This window comes from Petromyzon marinus, chromosome 34, assembly GCF_048934315.1.
Source record: "Petromyzon marinus isolate PM22_M1 ecotype Great Lakes invasive population chromosome 34, UKy_Petmar_22M1.pri1.0, whole genome shotgun sequence".
Lineage (NCBI taxonomy): Eukaryota > Metazoa > Chordata > Hyperoartia > Petromyzontiformes > Petromyzontidae > Petromyzon > Petromyzon marinus.
In genome coordinates, this window is record NC_133700.1 from 8,044,304 (window position 1) to 8,062,851 (window position 18,548).

General features: G+C 47.9%; 1 protein-coding gene across 1 annotated transcript; it reads left to right on the forward strand.

The window, feature by feature from the left end:
- The first annotated feature begins 1,124 nt into the window (after window positions 1–1,124).
- Window positions 1,125–15,340, forward strand: LOC116948662 (uncharacterized). The gene is made up of 2 exons (XM_032965564.2): window positions 1,125–3,460; window positions 8,345–15,340. Exons 1-2 carry the CDS (start codon window positions 3,094–3,096, stop codon window positions 8,641–8,643), a joined length of 666 nt encoding a protein of 221 aa, XP_032821455.1. The 5' UTR covers window positions 1,125–3,093; the 3' UTR covers window positions 8,644–15,340.
- The last annotated feature ends 3,208 nt before the right edge of the window (window positions 15,341–18,548 follow it).

Genomic DNA, 18,548 nt, shown 5'->3' on the forward strand with positions numbered 1-18,548 from the left:
TCCAGGTGATTTACTCATGCATGGTGCTGGCCTGTGTACGAACTAAGGTTGCCACCAGTCCGGGTTTCACCCGGGACGATAGCTTGACCCGGACAATTCGGGAGATTGGCATCTGTTGTGCTGGTGGCAAACAGTGATTTGTACCGACGTCTCGTGCTGCAGTTGGCGAGATGTTAACTCCCTTGCCTGGTATGCAGGAGCTCACGGGTTCGATCCCGACCCTGACGCCTGCTGCTGTATATTTGGAGTTTGCGTGTCTGGCATCGTGATCGCGTGGATTTTTCTCCAGGTCCTCCGGGTTTTTCCCTCCTCATATAGAATCAACATCGCAGCCTTTAGAGTATTTGGCTGCTGTAAATGTCCACACGATGGTAAGCCGCTTCGTTGAGCCATAATTTGTGGCCAGGTGGCTTCTGCACAAAGAGCTGTATAGCTCGGTGGGCGTTACAACACAAACATACATCGTTTAGATAGTTTAACAGTTTTGAGTATTTGTCAATTGGCCGTCATTGCAGGAAGACCGTAACGCAGTTTAGATAATCGACCTCGAATTTCTGCCCTAGAGTCGACGCGGTACACCGCGTGGAAAATAAAGGTGGCAACGCTACAACTCGACGCGAACAGCCCCCATTAATTTGTTTCTGATGACCTTGAATAATTTGTCCCCCAAACGCTTCGTGTTTGTGCTCGCGAAACTCAAATTCTACTGTGCGTGGTGGGGTGGCGGGGAGGAGCGGCGGCGCAGCGGTTAGCGCGGCCCGTGTTGGATTAACCCGCTCACGACCAACATCGGTGAGGGATATCTGAACCGGTTCTGGGCCTCCTCTAGGTCGACTCAGCCTCACAATCAATACCTGGTTCTGCGTGTAAACACATCGCCACTGGGGGGGGGGGGGGGGGGGGGTGTGCAAAAGGCGGCCGGGTGTGGTGCCACCCACCCCCTCGTGTGCCATGCCGGCCTTCATAGGGTGCTTCTCGCTAACAGCACTTGCCCCAACAGTCTGTTACAGGCTACACGGGGGATCTTTGTCTTGTGGTGGTGGAGGAGGGTGGGCGGGGCTCTGGGGGAGGTGAAGGAGGGTGGGGGCATCTCAAGGTGAGACTGAGCAGGTTTTCGAGCTGAACGTGCCCAGGAATACATTTAGAGGGGCTTCGGGAGTGACGGGAAGGTGGTGGAAGGGGCGCAGTTGGCCGCCGGCTGCTGCTGCTGCTGCTGTCCAAACTCCGCTGCTTAAAGAGTTTGTCCCCTCGCTTCTCGAGCTGCTGCCGTGACTTGAGCGCCTCCGTCTCGTCAAGACGCGAGCGTTGAAGCCACGTGGCATCTGTCCGAGCAGGAGGCGCAGGAGGAGACGGACGCGTGCACCCCTCACTTCCGATCTCAACGAGGGTACGAGAAGAACTAACTCTGCAGTGTCGTCCAGTAGTTGACAAAGTCATTATGAGTTTAGTGAAGAGTCGTTGATTCCACATTTGTTTAAAAAAAACATTCCTGCAGACTAAAATATGCTAATGGTGTGTTAAGTCGTGTAGCGTACTTTCTGAATATATATTTTTTTAATCTTTATTTCTGTAGCGTATGGAACATTGCTTAATTAATGCTATTGTATAGTGTGCGTTCGGGGAGCTGATAGCTTAATGCCCTCGTGAGAATCAGCGGAGAAAGAGCGGTCGCTAATACCGTACGGTTAAACCCACCGTGGTGGTCTGCGCTCCTTCTACTGAGGAGGAGGAGGAGGAAGAGCGACACGAGACGAACTCTCTCTCTCTGATGAAGCCCTCTCGTCGTGGTGGCCAGCAGCAGCAGACCTCAACATTCACATTTAGCTCCTGAACATCATTGCTGCCTTCACGCGCAGGAAGATAGCTAAAGCATATTTAGTGTTAAACAAGTTGGTAAAACAATGTAATGGTATAGTTAAAGTTACGATAGTAGTTGATTTTTAAATCTCGAAGAAAATACCCTTATCGTTAAACGCCAGTATCGTTGAGGAGTTTAGGTCTTGCAGCCGTTACTCAAATCATGTTTGAATAAAGTCTATTATCATGCAGTCGCCAATATATCTTGAACACGCTTGTACATTTAACGTAGGTTGTTATTGCTATCAATATTAATTACGTAAAGTTGTAATAATTATTATTCTTTAATCTGTTGCGCCTATTAAGCTGTGTGTATACATTAATTGGCTTTTAAGTTCACTCCGAGTAATTGTGATTTGCTTTAAATAATAATATTACTCAAGTTGATTCATTGTTCATATTTGTATTATAATTGTTATCAGTATCAATTATATTATTGACTCGTGTTAATTAGTTATAAGTCGCGTCGTGTTTATTAATCTGCTTAATTGGCAATTAGCATGATTTCAGTTTGGTAATTGTGTTAAAAGGTTTGCCGTGTTTTATAACTTATGAATTATACCATTTCATATTTGTTCGGACTGGTACATAACATAATTGAATATTGAGCTTCTTCGTGATTGTAAGCACTAATTAATTCATGCCTAATCTTATTAATCAATATAATTAATAATTATGCAGTCAGTTTGAGTTAAATTAAGATTTTGACGGGATTAACTATTAGTCACTTGTACACGAATGTAAACATTTTAACATATAACGCGACATTGTATATTCCTATAATCCTAATAGTTATTATGACACTCTTCTAATTTATAGTTATTCGATTATAATTCAATTAACATTATTGATCACAACTCAGCCGGAACATTAGCATCAGCTTAGCCCCTATTACCTTTCACAATAGCGATCGGCCCACAACAACTTAAACCAACAACAACAGTAATCGACCCGTATGCATCATAAATAGCCGGATCAACAGCAACAACAATCTTCAACAACAACAAAGTATAAACAACAACTACTGCTACAACTCTAATAGCCCGTGCTGCATCAACGTCAGCCGCTCAACAACAAACAACAACGACCACAACAACCACAACCTACGCATCAACAACAACAACAGCTACAGCAGCTACACCGCCCCCCCCCCTACTGTGTGCATTCAAGCTAGCGGTGACCCGTACAGGTTCGCCTCTCGTCTCTCTCCACACACCACGCACGCCACACACGACCATGAGCTCGTACTTTGAAGATTCGCTCCACGCGGGATACTTCGACTGCCGCTTCGCCGCTCACGAAGCCGCGATGCGCAGCGCGGCCGCCGGCGACCACTCCGGAGGGACCTTCGACAGGGCCGGGGGCTTCGGCGTGGGGGGCTTCAACGGGGCCCCCTACGGACTCGGCTACCACGGGGTGCCGCCCTTCGAGGGCGAAACGTCGGACTCCGGCTACCCGAGGTTGCTCGACCCGACCGCCCCCTACGGAGCCGCCTCGCCCGGCGCACGGGGGCGAGGCGGAGCGGGGGTCGAGGGGGTCGAGGTGGGCGCCGCGCGGGGCGGAGACGCGGGCGGCTCGGTCTTCCCGTGGATGAGACCCCAAGGTTTGACGCGCGCGCGTGTTGTTTGTGCGAGTGTGTTGGTGCGTAGCGGTGGTTGTAGCCTGTGCCCGGATGATCCTAGTAGCAAAAGTAGCTACGTATGTAGCTACAGGCTTGATTTGAAGCTTTCGTGACTGCAGGAATCCATGCTCTTTGGTTCTTTCGGTAAAGTCACGTAGGTAGCAACAATAATAGATCACGACGTTTCGATCGCAACAAGCCACCGTTTTGTTGCTAAAGCCACCGTCTTGTTGGTAAAGCCACCGTCTTGTTGGTAAAGCCACCATCTTGTTGGTAAAGCCACCGTTTTGTTGCTAAAGCCACCGTCTTGTTGGTAAAGCCACCGTCCTGTTGGTAAAGCCACCGTCTTGTTGGTAAAGCCACCGGTTTGTTGCTAAAGCCACCGTCTTGTTGGTAAAGCCACCGTCTTGTTGGTAAAGCCTCCGTCTTGTTGGTAAAGCCACCGTCTTGTTGGTAAAGCCACCGTCTTGCTGGCAAAGCCACCGTCTTGTTGGTAACGCCACCGTCTTGTTGGCAAAGCCACCGTCTTGTTGGTAAAGCCACCGTCTTGTTGGTAAAGCCACCGTCTTGTTGGTAAAGCCACCGTCTTGCTGGCAAAGCCACCGTCTTGTTGGCAAAGCCACCGTCTTGTTGGTAAAGCCACCGTCTTGTTGGTAAAGCCACCGTCTTGTTGGTAAAGCCACCGTCCCGTTGGTAAAGCCACCGTCTTGTTGGTAAAGCCACCGTCCTGTTGGTAAAGCCACCGTCTTGTTGGCAAAGCCACCGTCTTGTTGGTAAAGCCACCGTCTTGTTGGTAAAGCCACCGTCTTGTTGGTAAAGCCACCGTCTTGTTGGCGAAGCCACCGTCCTGTTGGAAAAGCCACCGTCCTGTTGATAAAGCCAGCGTCTTGTTGGTAAACGTCGGGATCTATTATTGTTGTTTCTACCTACGTGACTTTACCGAAAGAACCAAAGAGTAGATGCTACGGGCCCCGCGCTAAACGCTTTCAAGCTATCAATTCCGGTCCAGTGATTCTGCACTTGCTCTATTACTATAGTACTATCCCGCCTTCAACTTTTATGAACGACTGGGTGTTTAAGGTTAACGATTTGTCGTATTATCTGGCTGTATAGCAAATGAAAAGAATACAATTACTTTGCTATGCAAGTTTTATTTAGGGCCCCTTTATAACCTTTGTTACAGGCCCTGCATTCGCTTAATCCGGCAATGGTTAGCTCGCTGCGCTCCAAGCCCGACGAGCCGAGTTCGCCTCCGGCTCACGGCCGACACCGGAGACGATTTTCAGAGCCGTTCCTAGGCCTCCCCTAGGTCAAATCAGCCTCAAATGAGTACCTGGTGCGGTGCGTAAACATCGCCACTGGGGAGACAAAGGCGGTCGGGCGTGGTGCTGGCCACCCACACCCTCGTGTGCCGTGTCGGCCTTCATAGGTGCTCGTTAACAGCACTTGCAACAACAGGCTGTTTAGGTTGTACGGGGGATCTTTGTTGATATGGCACTCTCCACCTAGGTCGACGCAGCCTTCAATGAGTATAGCATAGTACCTGGGGTAGCTTGTGACGCATGGGCGTGTGTGTAAGCGGTGTGTGTATAAGGGGAGGGGGGAGCGGTAGTGTAGTGGTTAGTTAGTTAGCGCGCTTCTCTTGTAGCCATGCACCGGGGCTGTGCCCCGCGGATCTCCCAGACGAATTTGAAATTTCCACGTTGAAAAATTCGAATTTGCAGGTCGCTTTCAACAACCAGGGACCCTGGAGCGCGGACCCCGTGCCTTCTTCACGGGTGGCTGGACCGTTGCTATCAGCGCCGGAAATTGGCCCCTGTGTTCGGGTGGCAGGGTATAATCTTGTACCGAGGTCGATTACCTGACCGGTAATTGCCGCGTTGAGCCTCGCGACAGCACGCACCACGTGCGCTCGGGGTGTTCGTATGCGCGCCTTTGCCACACCGCACCGGGGGTACTCATCTAAGGCTGAGTCGACCTAGGGGAGGCCCAGGACCGAATTCTGGAGAAGGTCGACAGCTCTTTACAGTGGGGTATCAACGACATTATCAGTGGCATAGTGGCTACATTATCAGTGGTGGAGTAACTACATTATCGGTGGTGTAGTAACTACATTATCAGTGGTGTAGTGACTACATTATCAGTGGCGTAGTAACTACATTATCAGTGGCGTAGTAACTACATTATGAGTGGCGTAGTGGCTACATTATCAGTGGTGTAGTAACTACATTATCAGTGGCGTAGTAACTACATTATGAGTGGCGTAGTGACTACATTATCAGTGGCGTAGTAACTACATTATCAGTGGCATAGTGACTACATTATCAGTGGTGTAGTAACTACATTATCAGTGGTATAGTAACTACATTATCAGTGGCGTAGTAACTACATTATCAGTGGTGTAATGACTACATTATCAGTGGTGTAGTGACTACATTATCAGTGGTGTAGTGACTACATTATCAGTGGTGTAGTGACTACATTATCAGTGGTGTAGTAACTACATTATCAGTGGTGCAGTAACTACATTATCAGTGGCGTAGTGACTTCATTATCAGTGGTGTAGTAACTACATCATCAGTGGCGTAGTAACTACATTATCAGTGGTGGAGTGACTACATTATCAGTGGTGGAGTGACTACATTATCAGTGGTGTAGTGACTACATTATCAATGGTGTAGTGACTGCATTATCAGTGGTGTAGTGACTACATTATCAGTGGCGTAGTAACTACATTATCAGTGGTGTAGTGACTGCATTATCAGTGGTGTAGTGACTACATTACCAGTGGCGTAGTAACTACATTATCAGTGGTGTAGTAAATACATTACCAGTGGTCTAGTAACTACATTATCAGTGGTGTAGTGACTACATTATCAGTGACGTAGTAACTACATTATCAATGGTGTAGTGACTGCATTATCAGTGGTGTAGTGACTACATTACCAGTGGCGTAGTAACTACATTATCAGTGACAGTGGCTACATTATCAGTGGTGTAGTAACTACATTATCGGTGGTGTAGTAACTACATTATCAATGGTGTAGTGACTACATTATCAGTGACGTAGTAACTACATTATCAGTGACGTAGTGACTACATTATCAGTGGTGTAGTAACTACATTATCAGTGGTGTAGTAACTACATTATCAGTGGCGTAGTGGCTACATTATCAGTGGTGTAGTAACTACATTATCAGTGGTGCAGTAACTACATTATCAGTGGCGTAGTAACTACATTATCAGTGGTATAGTGACTACATTATCAGTGGCGTAGTGGCTACATTATCAGTGGTGTAGTAACTACATTATCAGTGGTGTAGTGACTACATTATCAGTGGTGTAGTAACTACATTATCAGTGGCTTAGTGACTACATTATCAGTGGCGTAGTGACTACATTATCAGTGGTGTAGTAACTAGATTATCAGTGGTGTAGTAACTATATTATCAGTGGTGTAGTAACTACATTATTAGTGGTGTAGTAACTACATTATCAGTGGTGTAGTGACTACATTATCAGTGGCGTAGTGACTACATTATCAGTGGTGTAGTGACTACATTATCAGTGGTGTAGTGACTACATTATCAGTGGTGTAGTGACTACATTATCAGTGGTGTAGTGACTACATTATCAGTGGCTTAGTGACTACATTATCAGTGGTATAGTGACTACATTATCAGTGGCGTAGTGACTACATTATCAGTGGTGTAGTAACTACATTATCAGTGGTGTAGTGACTACATTATCAGTGGTGTAGTGACTACATTATCAGTGGTGTAGTGACTACATTATCAGTGGCTTAGTGACTACATTATAAGTGGTATAGTGACTACATTATCAGTGGCATAGTGACTTCATTATCAGTGGTGTAGTAACTACATTATCAGTGGTGTAGTGACTACATTATCAGTGGTGTAGTTACTACATTGTCAGTGGCGTAGTGACTACATTATCAGCTCATGAGGGTGCGGCAATTGGCCAGGTGGGGCCCCAATATTTGATTTTGTCTCACATGGTCGCACCTTGGGCTCATATAGATCGCGGTTCCTGTCGCCTAATCACATCGTTACGCTCCCGGTCCCGGACATTTAATGCTGTAGGGGCACTGCACTCCATCTTTTGCAAAATGCAGCCACCACATCTCCGTCGTACCTCTTTGCAATATTACGTGACAGCTTTACATTGCATTTAAATAGAACGTGGAAAGTAAATGGATGTAAATTTCATTCATAAAAATTAAACCGCGTTTTAAATAATTTGTTGTTCTTGACACTGTTGTTGAAAACATATCTCGTGGTGGTTTTCAAGGGGGCCCCAATTTGGTAGCATTGACCACCAGAGGGTGGGCAAGGCACCCCTGCCCACACTCTCGTTATGCCACTGCGTCCACCACGGTGTCAGAACAACGAAATCAGATCGTGTGCAGGTGTTCAACAGCATCGCGCGTCGCATCGCAAGACCATTCGACGTGGTGACTGCTTGGGAAAGGCCTTCATCCAGTGGCGACATGTTAACTACCTCGCCTGGTGGACAGAACATTGTTGGTTCGATCCCGACTCTGACACCTGCTGTATATTTGGAGTTTGCATATTCTCCCCGTGTTCCGTGTGAAATTTTTCTAGGGGTCCTCCGATTTTCCCCTCCAGCTTTGTAGTATCTGGCTTCTATACATTTCCACATGATGATACGGCACTTTGTTCGGCTATCGCTTGTGGCCAGGTCGCTTCTGAAAAAGGAGCTATAGAGCTCAGTGGGCCTTATCTGGTAAAATACAAAAAAAGTTTAAATTATTTTAGATCATGGCTGGTGATCACGACGACGATGATGACGATGATGCTGACGGTGACATGTTGACCCTTGCAGGGCCTGCGCGCAGGCGAGGCCGCCAGACCTACAGCCGCTACCAGACCCTGGAGCTGGAGAAGGAGTTCCTCTTCAACCCGTACCTGACGCGCAAGCGGCGCATCGAGGTGTCCCACGTGCTGGGCCTCAGCGAGCGCCAGGTCAAGATCTGGTTCCAGAACCGGCGCATGAAGTGGAAGAAGGAGAACAACAGGGACAAGTTCCCCAGCACCTGCCGGCCCAGTGGCAGCACGAGTGAGGAGGGGTCATCGCATTCCCCCGATAGCCAAACTCAAGACAAACCACTCTGCGACATATAAGTCACTGCAGAGGCCGTTATTGGACCTGCAGAGGCGGTACTGCACCCGCAGAGGCTGCATTGGACCTGCAGAGGCCGTTATTGGACCTACAGAGGCCGTTATTGGACCAGCAGAGGCCGTTATTGGACCAGCAGAGGCCGTTATTGGACCTGCAGAGGCCGTTATTGGACCTGCAGAGGCCGTTATTGGACCTGCAGAGGCTGTTATTGGACCTGCAGAGGGCGTTATTGGACCTGCAGAGGGCGTTATTGGACCTGCAGAGGCCGTTATTGGACCAGCAGAGGCCGTTATTGGACCAGCAGAGGCCGTTATTGGACCAGCAGAGGCCGTTATTGGACCTGCAGAGGCCGTTATTGGACCAGCAGAGGCCGTTATTGGACCTGCAGAGGGCGTTATTGGACCTGCAGAGGCCGTTATTGGACCTGCAGAGGCTGTTATTGGACCTGCAGAGGCCGTTATTGGACTTGCAGAGGCCGTTATTGGACCTGCAGAGGCCGTTATTGGACCTGCAGAGGCTGATATTGGACCAGCAGAGGCTGATATTGGACCTCCAGCGGCCATTATTGCACCCGCAGATGCTGCATTGGACCTGGAGAGGGTAGATTGGACCTACAGAGGCTGTATCGGAGCTGCAGAGTGAAGATTGGACCTACAGAGGCTGCATTGGACCTGGAGAGACTGTATCAGAGCTGCAGAGGCTGGATTGGAACTGCAGAGGGTAGATTGGACCTGGAGAGGCTACATTGGACCTATAGAGGCACTATATGTCCTTGGTTAATATGCTATAATGGCCAGAGCTCTTGGTGTTACCACACCTTGCCCATGGGAGCTGCGGTGGTGAGACGTTAACTACCTCGCCTGGTTCCATCCCGACCCTGACGATGCCCGATGTATATTTGGAGTTTGCATGTCTCTCTCCCCGTAGTCGAGCATATTTTTTTCCTGGTCCTTCGGTTTTCCCTCCACATTTATAAACATGCATTTTTAGAGTATTTGGCTGCGATACATTTCCACATGATAGGCCACTTCATTGAGCTATCATTTGTGATAGCCAGGTCACTTCTGAAAATAGCTTTATAGTTCAGTGGGCCTAACCTGGTAAAATACAAAAATAGTGAAAAAAGAATATCGACCCTTTCTTGGATCCCTCAGCTGCCACACAGTAGACACGTGGCATCCAAGATTTCCCATAACCGTCTCCCATCCTCCAGTCTTTGGTCTTTCCCTTGGTCGGTGGATTATTTCAACAACTGACCCTCCTTCATCATGTATGCCCTACTCAGAGATGCCGTATATTTCCTAGAGACACCATAATGTTCCTGGAGGCGTCATATTAGTCCTCTTGAGGGTATGTTGGTCCTGTTGAAACCACGTTGGACCTATAGAGGTCATATTGGTCCTATATAGGCCATCTTGGTTTTATAGAAGCCATATATGTTTTATTTTTGTTCTATAGAGGCTATGTTGGTCTTATAGACGACCTTATTGATCCTACAGAAGCGGTGTCTTATAGAGGCCACGTTGGTTATTTATAAGCCATATTGGTCGTGTAGAAGTCTAGTGAACGTGATCCAGTATCCAGGTCAAGATTATTATTATTTCACCAGGTGATAACTTAAGATACAAAGATTAGTATAATTTGCAAGTGAGGTGGGTCAGCAACAACGAAAGCAAAACAGATGAAAAATAATTACAGCAATGAAGCAAATAGTTCGGTGGCAGATGAATGTAATACAATAGTTGTGGGGAGCAAGTGTCTGTAGACCGCATCGAAATTCATAAAACTTTCTAACCTGGCTGGGCTACGAGATGGGTCAGAAAATGACTGGCACAGCAAGATCTGTCTTCTTCTTTCTTGTCGTACGGCTGATTATGAATATATGCAGAGCAAAAACTACAATCTCGCGTTCAGAACTTCAGGTGGTCAAGCCAGATAACCGCGCTAGCAGGATCAGCGGGAGTTGTGTTTCGCTGTGATGTCTCTTTCGTATTTGTGGATCGGGGCATTGCGTCACTACTCATTGTTACAGGCTGTTATGGACGACCACAGTCGCACACTGTGACTGGAGAGTTTAAAAAAAATCCATTTGTTCATCAGGGATCATTCGCCTCTATTGCTGCCGTGATTTTGTGTGCAGTGGATGCAGTTTATCAAGATCTGAGGGCCGTCGAGTGTTTTTGCCCCTTCTGTGGACATGTCGCCCTTGCTGTCGGTACCTCAGTGTCCCACCACACACAAGGGGCCACCTATAAAGGAATTGGACCAAAAGTGTATGCAAACTCGGTGAAGACTTTCTTAGATAAGTAAAATAACAACACGTTATTCCTATTATCACGGTTACTACCCCCTGCAGCCTAGTAAATTCACCCAGGGAAGGTGCATTGTTGCCGGGCATAAATCCAGGCGAGGGCAGGTAAAACGTGGCGGCCTGGCCTGGAAATGTATTATTTAGTGAATGTGTATCGTGACAAAAAAATATATTCTCTAATCGGACAGTGCTTCTTGTTTCGGCATTGGAAGCAAGCTAGTGTTCTGAACAAGTTTTCGATGAGACTGGAACAAATCAGTTCGACGATCGTGCGAACCGATCGTGCTACTATTACAGCCACGTCACGGATATGTTTTTTTTAAGTCTTAATACAATGCTATAGTAATAATAATAATAACATGGACAATGTGCGTGTATTAGAATTATACAGCACGTGTTGGGGTTGTTCGAGACTTGCATTGTTTCGGACAATCCGTCAAATCGTCTGAACGAACGCGCGATGATATGGCGTGTTAAAGGTGCGTGTCGTGTCACTGGCACCAAACTCAAAGATTCATGACATTCGAAGATGTTAAAGATTCCCCTCCATCATGCTCGCTTCATGGGAAACGCTTGACAGCCCACGCATGATTAAATCATCTCCTCTACTTAATCGTTCACTTTCATCCTCCCATCTTCGTCATCCGCCTCTTAACAACAGCCTACTTCCTCGACAATGAAAATCTAAATTTTGATTTAAAGCTTTCGTGACTGCAGCAATTCATATTCTTAGCTCTTTCGGTAAAGTCACGTTGAAGGGAAACAATAAAATAATAAAATATATATAAAACAATAAAAATTCTCACGACGTTTCGACCATAACACAAACGGTCGTCATCAGGCGTGTCGGTTTGCATACATTTATTTATTTCTAAACGGTGCATTTATTTATTTAAAAAAAACGTTAGCGCCACGCGCAGCGATTTGGCAGTTTATTTAGAAGGACGAGTCCATCTATGTTCTGAAAAGAGCGGGGGAGAGGGGGAGACGAAAATTTTTAATGTATGCTGTCTGAAAGCCACTGTAAGCATGAACAATCAATTAAGACCTGAAATGGTTTATCAAATCTTTCCAATGATTGCTAAGCCAGAATCCATCTTCTCGGTTGAAATGATCTCTGTGCTTGTATATGTGGATAGCCTCATGAACGAATCTCTCATGGTAGCCAGATGGCTTACAAAGAACCTCTGTCTTGGAAAAGTCAATGTCATGTGAGCCTACTGAATTATAACAATAATCTGCCACGGCCGAGGTGTTGGTCCTACCGTGTTTAAGGTCTGCTTTGTGTTCACGAATGCGGTCCGAGACATGGCGTTTGGTTTCTCCAATGTAACTACTACCACAGAGGCAACTTAGTTTGTAGATACCAGGGTATTGTATGTCCGGAATCACATCTTTTACAGACGGAACCAGATCACGGATTTTATGTAATGTGTTGAAACGGACCTGGATCTTGTGTTTATTCAAGATTTTGGAGATCTTTTTTGTGATCCCCGCAATGTAGGGTAAAGTGATGGTAGGCTCACATGACATTGACTTTTCCAAGACAGAGGTTCTTTGTAAGCCATCTGGCTACCATGAGAGATTCGTTCATGAGGCTATCCACATATACAAGCACAGAGACGATTTCAACCGAGAAGATGGGTTCTGGCTTAGCAATCATTGGAAAGATTTGATAAACCATTTCAGGTCTTAATTGATTGTTCACGCTTACAGTGGCTTTCAGACAGCATACATAAAAATGTTTCGTCTCCCCCCTCCTCTTTTCAGAACATAGATGGACTCGTCCTTCTAAATAAATTGCCAAATCGCTGCGCGTTGCGCTAACGTTTTTTTATTATAAATAAATAAATACACCGTTTAAAAATAAATACATTTATGCAAACCGACACACCTGATGACGACCGTTTGTGTTATGGTCGAAACGTCGTGAGAATTTTTTTATTGTTTTAGATATATTTTATTATTTTATTGTTTCCCTTCAACGTGACTTTACCGAAAGAACTAAGAATAAAAATGAAAATCTATACGTGGGTTATCAGGTATTATCCAGGTCACCCCACCTCCACCCTGTATAATCTAATCAAGTTATTCACAGCTTTATGGACAAAGTAAATTAGGTAAGCTGTATATTAGACCTTTTTTTTGTTCAAATAAGCAAGTTTGCGATTTTCTGTAACATCTGGTGCTTGTCTAATCTGAAGTGTCCTCGAATTCAATAATCGAGAGCTCGAGAAAGACCGGACGCTTCAAGGTGACACAATTGGAATGCCTCTGTAGACGATTTACATATTTATAGTTTGGGTTGCCGTGGGGGTTAGCATCACTGGACTTGGAAAATCCAGAAGGTTGCGGGTTCGATCCAATCTCCCGGCTAGGCACTTGAAACAAACGCTGCGTGACTCTTACATCCTGCCACGCATCCGTCCACCGCAGCAGTGTACAGGGTGGTCCAGATTTATTGTGACCCCTCCCCACCACCACCCCGCCCCAATGAATTGACCCCTAACAGTTTTTTTTCCTTTGCATATTCATTTCTGTTGTAAATAAACCTTACTTCAAATGTGTGTTTTTATTATTATTATTAAGTTTTAGAGAATCAAATGGGAGTCACAATACATCTGGTTCACGTCGTACAATCGGTTACACCACCGGGAGTCGATCGACCGGTTCTGTTGGGGTGGGGTAAAGTGTGGGTAATGACACAAAGCGTCTGAACAGCGAGGAATGCCAATAATACATTGCACTGAATAGGGACTCCATCTAGAGGGCAGTGCTTCGCAATGGGTGTGCCGTGGCAATGATAGAAAATAATTAACAAAGACAAAAATCCCCCGTATAGCCTTAACAGACTGTTGGGGCACGTGCTGTAAGCGAGCACCGATAAAGGCCGGCACGGTGGGTGTCCAGCACCACGCCGGGCCGCCTTTGTCTCCCCACAATTTAACATACATCAACACAAAATAAATCGAATCGGCATACTCATAGAGACATTGGAGCGAATACAGAAGATCAGGGTTTCTCAAACTCCATTCCTTACGACCCACCACCACCACGCTCCGTCTTTCCGCGTTTACCAATGTACTCCTCCCCATTCAAACACAAATTAACTCGTTCCACGCTGCACGCGCCCGATGATTGTCAAACTCGTCCCACGTGCCACGCGAAGCAAATCACGCTGTCCGCGTCAATGGAGCCGACTCGCACATCAAGACTGAGATCTCAGCGTGCGCGTGTCTTTGTACGTGGGTTTCCACGTGCGCGCGCGTGTTCACGTGTTCCCACGTGCGCGCGCGTGTTCACGTGTTCCCACGTGTGCGCGCGCGTGTTCACGTGTTCCCACGTGTGCGCGCGCGTGTTCACGTGTTCCCATGTGTGCGCGTGCGTGTTCACGTGTTCCCATGTGTGCGCGTGCGTGTTCACGTGTTCCCACGTGCGCGCGCGTGTTCACGTGTTCCCACGTATGCGCGCGTGTTCGCGTGTTCCCACGTGTGCGCGCGCGTGTTCCCGTGTTCCCACGTGCGCGCGCGTGTTCACGTGTTCCCACGTGTGCGCGCGCGTGTTCACGTGTTCCCACGTGCGCGCGCGTGTTCACGTGTTCCCACGTGTGCACGCATGTTCGCGTGTTCCCACGTGTGCGCGCGCGTGTTCACGTGTTCGCACGTGTGCGCGCGCGTGTTCACGTGTTCCCACGTGCGCGCGTGTTCACGTGTTCCCACGTGTGCGCGCGTGTTCGCGTGTTTCCACGTGCGCGCGCGTGTTCACGTGTTCCCACGTGTGCGCGCGCGTGTTCGCGTGTTTCCACGTGCGCGCGCGTGTTCGCGTGTTTCCACGCGACGCAGACAGCGTTTATTGCATAGCGCGTTACGCGCGACGGTGTTTAACGATCATCGGGGGCGTGCAGCGTGCAACGAGTTAATTGGTTAAACGCGGAAAGATGTCAGCGTGGTGGTGGTGGTGGACCGCGAGGACTGTAGTTTGGTTAAACCATTGCAGCAAACGGACACCGACATTCAAATAAAACCATTACATAGAAGAATGAATAAACTCCACGTTTCCATGACGGTGCCAAGTCCGGTCGGTAGCCGCGTCCGGCATACTGCATCGCCTTCATCAACCGTGATCAATCCACTGCTGGGTGAAGGATCGACGGCGATCCTGTGGTCGGGCTTGCTGCGAAGATGGAGCGAGCTGTGAGAGTATGCTGCGGAGTGAAAGAGGTTCAGAAGGGCCGCGCTAGAGTGGACAGGGTGCGCGATCTAGAGCTCCCTCTAGACTCTAGAGCAGTGGTTCTTCACATTTACTGCAGCCTTGCACTCGTTTGGTTCTCAATCGTAAAAAAAAAATGTGTAATGTGAATAAACTTCGGGTTTGATGAAACAAAATAAGTTGTACTCACGTGCCCGTGCTTATTTAGTGTTTTAGATGATTTACCTTCGAAAAAAATGTGGCCATGTATCGCACCCCCCAGAAAGAGCATCTCGCACCCCAAGGGCGTGCGCGATGCGCCCCGAGTGAAGAATAATCACTGCAGTCTAGAGGGTATCTATTGCTCCCTCTCGTGGAAGGCCCTTCTTCCATCAGCGTGGCGTGAGCAAGCAATTGCAGGGGATGCATCGCGGAAGTGATGCGTGTGATGGTGTCGTTGCGCGTGGTGGTGGTGGTGTCGTTGCGTGTGGTGGTGGTGTCGTTGCGTGTGGTGGTGGTGGTGTCGTTGCGTGTGGTGGTGGTGGTGTCGTTGCGCGTGGTGGTGCCGTTGCGTGTGGTGGTGGTGGTGCAGTTGCATGTGGTGGTGGTGGTGGTGCCGTTGCGCGTGGTGGTGGTGGTGTCGTTGCGCGTGGTGGTGGTGGTGGTGTCTTTGCGAGTGGTGGTGGTGGTGTCGTTGCGCGTGGTGGTGGTGCCGTTGCGCGATGGTCGTCCCCACGTGACTCTGCTCGGCGGTGCGCCCTGTGCCACGTGTTAGGATGTCACGCGCGAACGTTTCTGCCCGGACACTTGAGGATTATTCGTGGTAAGAGAAAAAAGTAAGACCCCGAGAGTGAAACCAATTAACTTGAAATGTATAGTGACATGTTGGGTACATTCCCAGACAAATTATTAATATGATTATATATGATTCTAAAGCCCTTTGTCGCCGGATGAATAACGCAACCCGCGCTAAGCACTGAGGCACCGCGGTGACGAGATGTTAACCACCTCGCCTGGTATACAGGAGGACCTGGGTTCGATGCCCACCCTGACGCATGCTGTATATTTGGAGTTTGCATGTTTCTCTCCTCGCGGTCGCGTGGATTTTTCTCCGGGTCCTCCGGTTTTTTTTCCTCCAACACTTATAAACACTCGTAGAGAGCATTTGGCTACGATTGCTGCCACACGATAAGCCCACTTCACTGAGCTATCATTTGTGATAGCCAGGTCGCGTCTGGTAAAGAGCTACATAGCTCAGTGGGCCGTACCTTGTAAAAACATAAAAAAATAGTTTTAGATAGTAAGATGTAGACTCATCAACGCCTTGTGTAGCTTTAATAAGAGAGGAAAAAAAATACTGATGAACCAAGGATAATGTACGACCTATTTTTTTTTTCAATCCACCGCTGAATTAAATAATTGTGCATGTCAGGCCAAGGTCTCGCGGTGAATGTGTGACCACAACCTCGCCAAACACCGCTCGTGGGTTCGAGGTGGCCTCATCCTTATTTCGCACGGCTGCTGATGTCGATGCCGAGCAGCAACGTACAATTTCACATTCAGGTGGTCATAACTTTGCTGGTTTTTTTTCCTGGATTTTTCTGTTTGCGCGTAGTCACTTTAAGATGCTTTCTTGTTCATGTTTTTGTTTGTCGCGGTTGCACCCGATTCAAGGATCGCAGGGCTATACCAAATAAATGAAACTGAAAACTGAAACTGAAAGTTCAGACAACCGCGTCAAGAGTAGCGGGAGGTTTTTTTTCGCCGTGACGTCTACCTTCGCATTTGTGGATCGGGGCATTGCTCCGTTATACTTTGCTCCGGTCTCTGTTCTGCATGAGCGGCAGTTCAAGGTGGTTAAAGGCAGGTAGAGTTTGGAGGTCATTGGGTTTTTATCGCGTTGTCTCCTCTATAGTTTAACTATAGTTTATGATAAATACCTTAGTTTGGGGTAATTATCTTTGTTGCTAACGTAGCCAAATGTAACTGTTTTTTTACATTGTACTCAAAACATACCTATTGTATATGCAATTGTGTATTCAAAGGGAATTTGTGGTTTTTACTTTATTATATTTTTAAAAGAAAGTATACTTCTATACTTGTGTGTCCAAATGGACGCCCCTTGAGTCTTTTGGTGTGTTTTCGCGCAACCCTGAGGATGGCCAGATAGCCACAGTTTGAATGTCAGCGCAGCCAACAGGATTACAACGTTGTGTATATATATCCTGTTACAGGATTACAACACCAATTTCACAACTCCTATTTTATATATAAAAAAACATGTGGCACACCACGGGCAGGGGAATGGAGTTAATTACAGAGCTCGTCACGAGGGTATGGCAAATTAAGGGGGCTGCCCTGGGCCCCGTGCTTTGGGGGGGGGGGCGCTCCGCTTCAACGTCACTGTCAGTTGTTACACTACCGGTTTAGTTTAACCGCCGTCGGTTGTGATGTGTCCCCCAGGGGCCCCACTGCCGTAGGGAGGGCCCTGGTTCGAGTATACTGCTTGCTGGTGTGTGGACAACGAGCAAGGAACGGCCGGGTGGGGGGGGGGGGGGAAGACAGAAGAGACAACGGGAGAGCAGAGGGAGTGGCAGACGGGAGAAGATGACCGGGATCAGTGACGGACTCTGGGACAACTAAACCCGGCCATTTGTAAACGCAGCGACTCAAATTCGGACTATGGGCAATTATTAATTTTTGCATTTTTTTTAAAAAAATGTTTTAATGGGTTGTGCGATGGCAAACGGTGTTAGCAAGATTTGGCTGGTCCAAAAACAAAACCCCAGCAGCAGCCCCGGGCCTGGCCGGGGAGAAAGCGATGGAGGGATAGAAGTTGCGACCCCCCCCAGACAAAGAGGATGAGGAAGGCACGGCTCAAGATGAGCAGCGGGAAGAGGAGGAGAGCCGGGCAGGAAGGGGATGAGGGAGGGAGGAGGAAGGGGGAAACGAATGACCGGGCTAAGATGTCAGAGGTGAGAGACAAAGACACATACCGCTGTGGCGAGTGGTGGTGGTGTTGGCGAACAACGAATGAGAGACACCGGCACAAACAGATAGAGACACAGAATATTGATTTATTTTGCAGGAGTCTGACACACGCACACGTAGAGACACAATAACACACACGGTGATGCACAGACACACAAGACAAATATCCCCCCTATAGCCTTAACAGACTGTTAGCGAGCACCTATGAAACACCAGAACGGCACACGAGGGGGTGGGTGGCCAGCACCACGACCCGCCGGCTTTGTCTCCCCAGCGGCTATATTTTTACGCATCGCACCAGGTACTCATTTGTGGCCGAGTCGACCTAGGGGAGGCCCAGGACCGGTTCAGACAATCGACACTGTTGTTGGCCGTGAGCGGGAATCGAACTCGGGTCGCCGGATTCGTAGCGCAGCG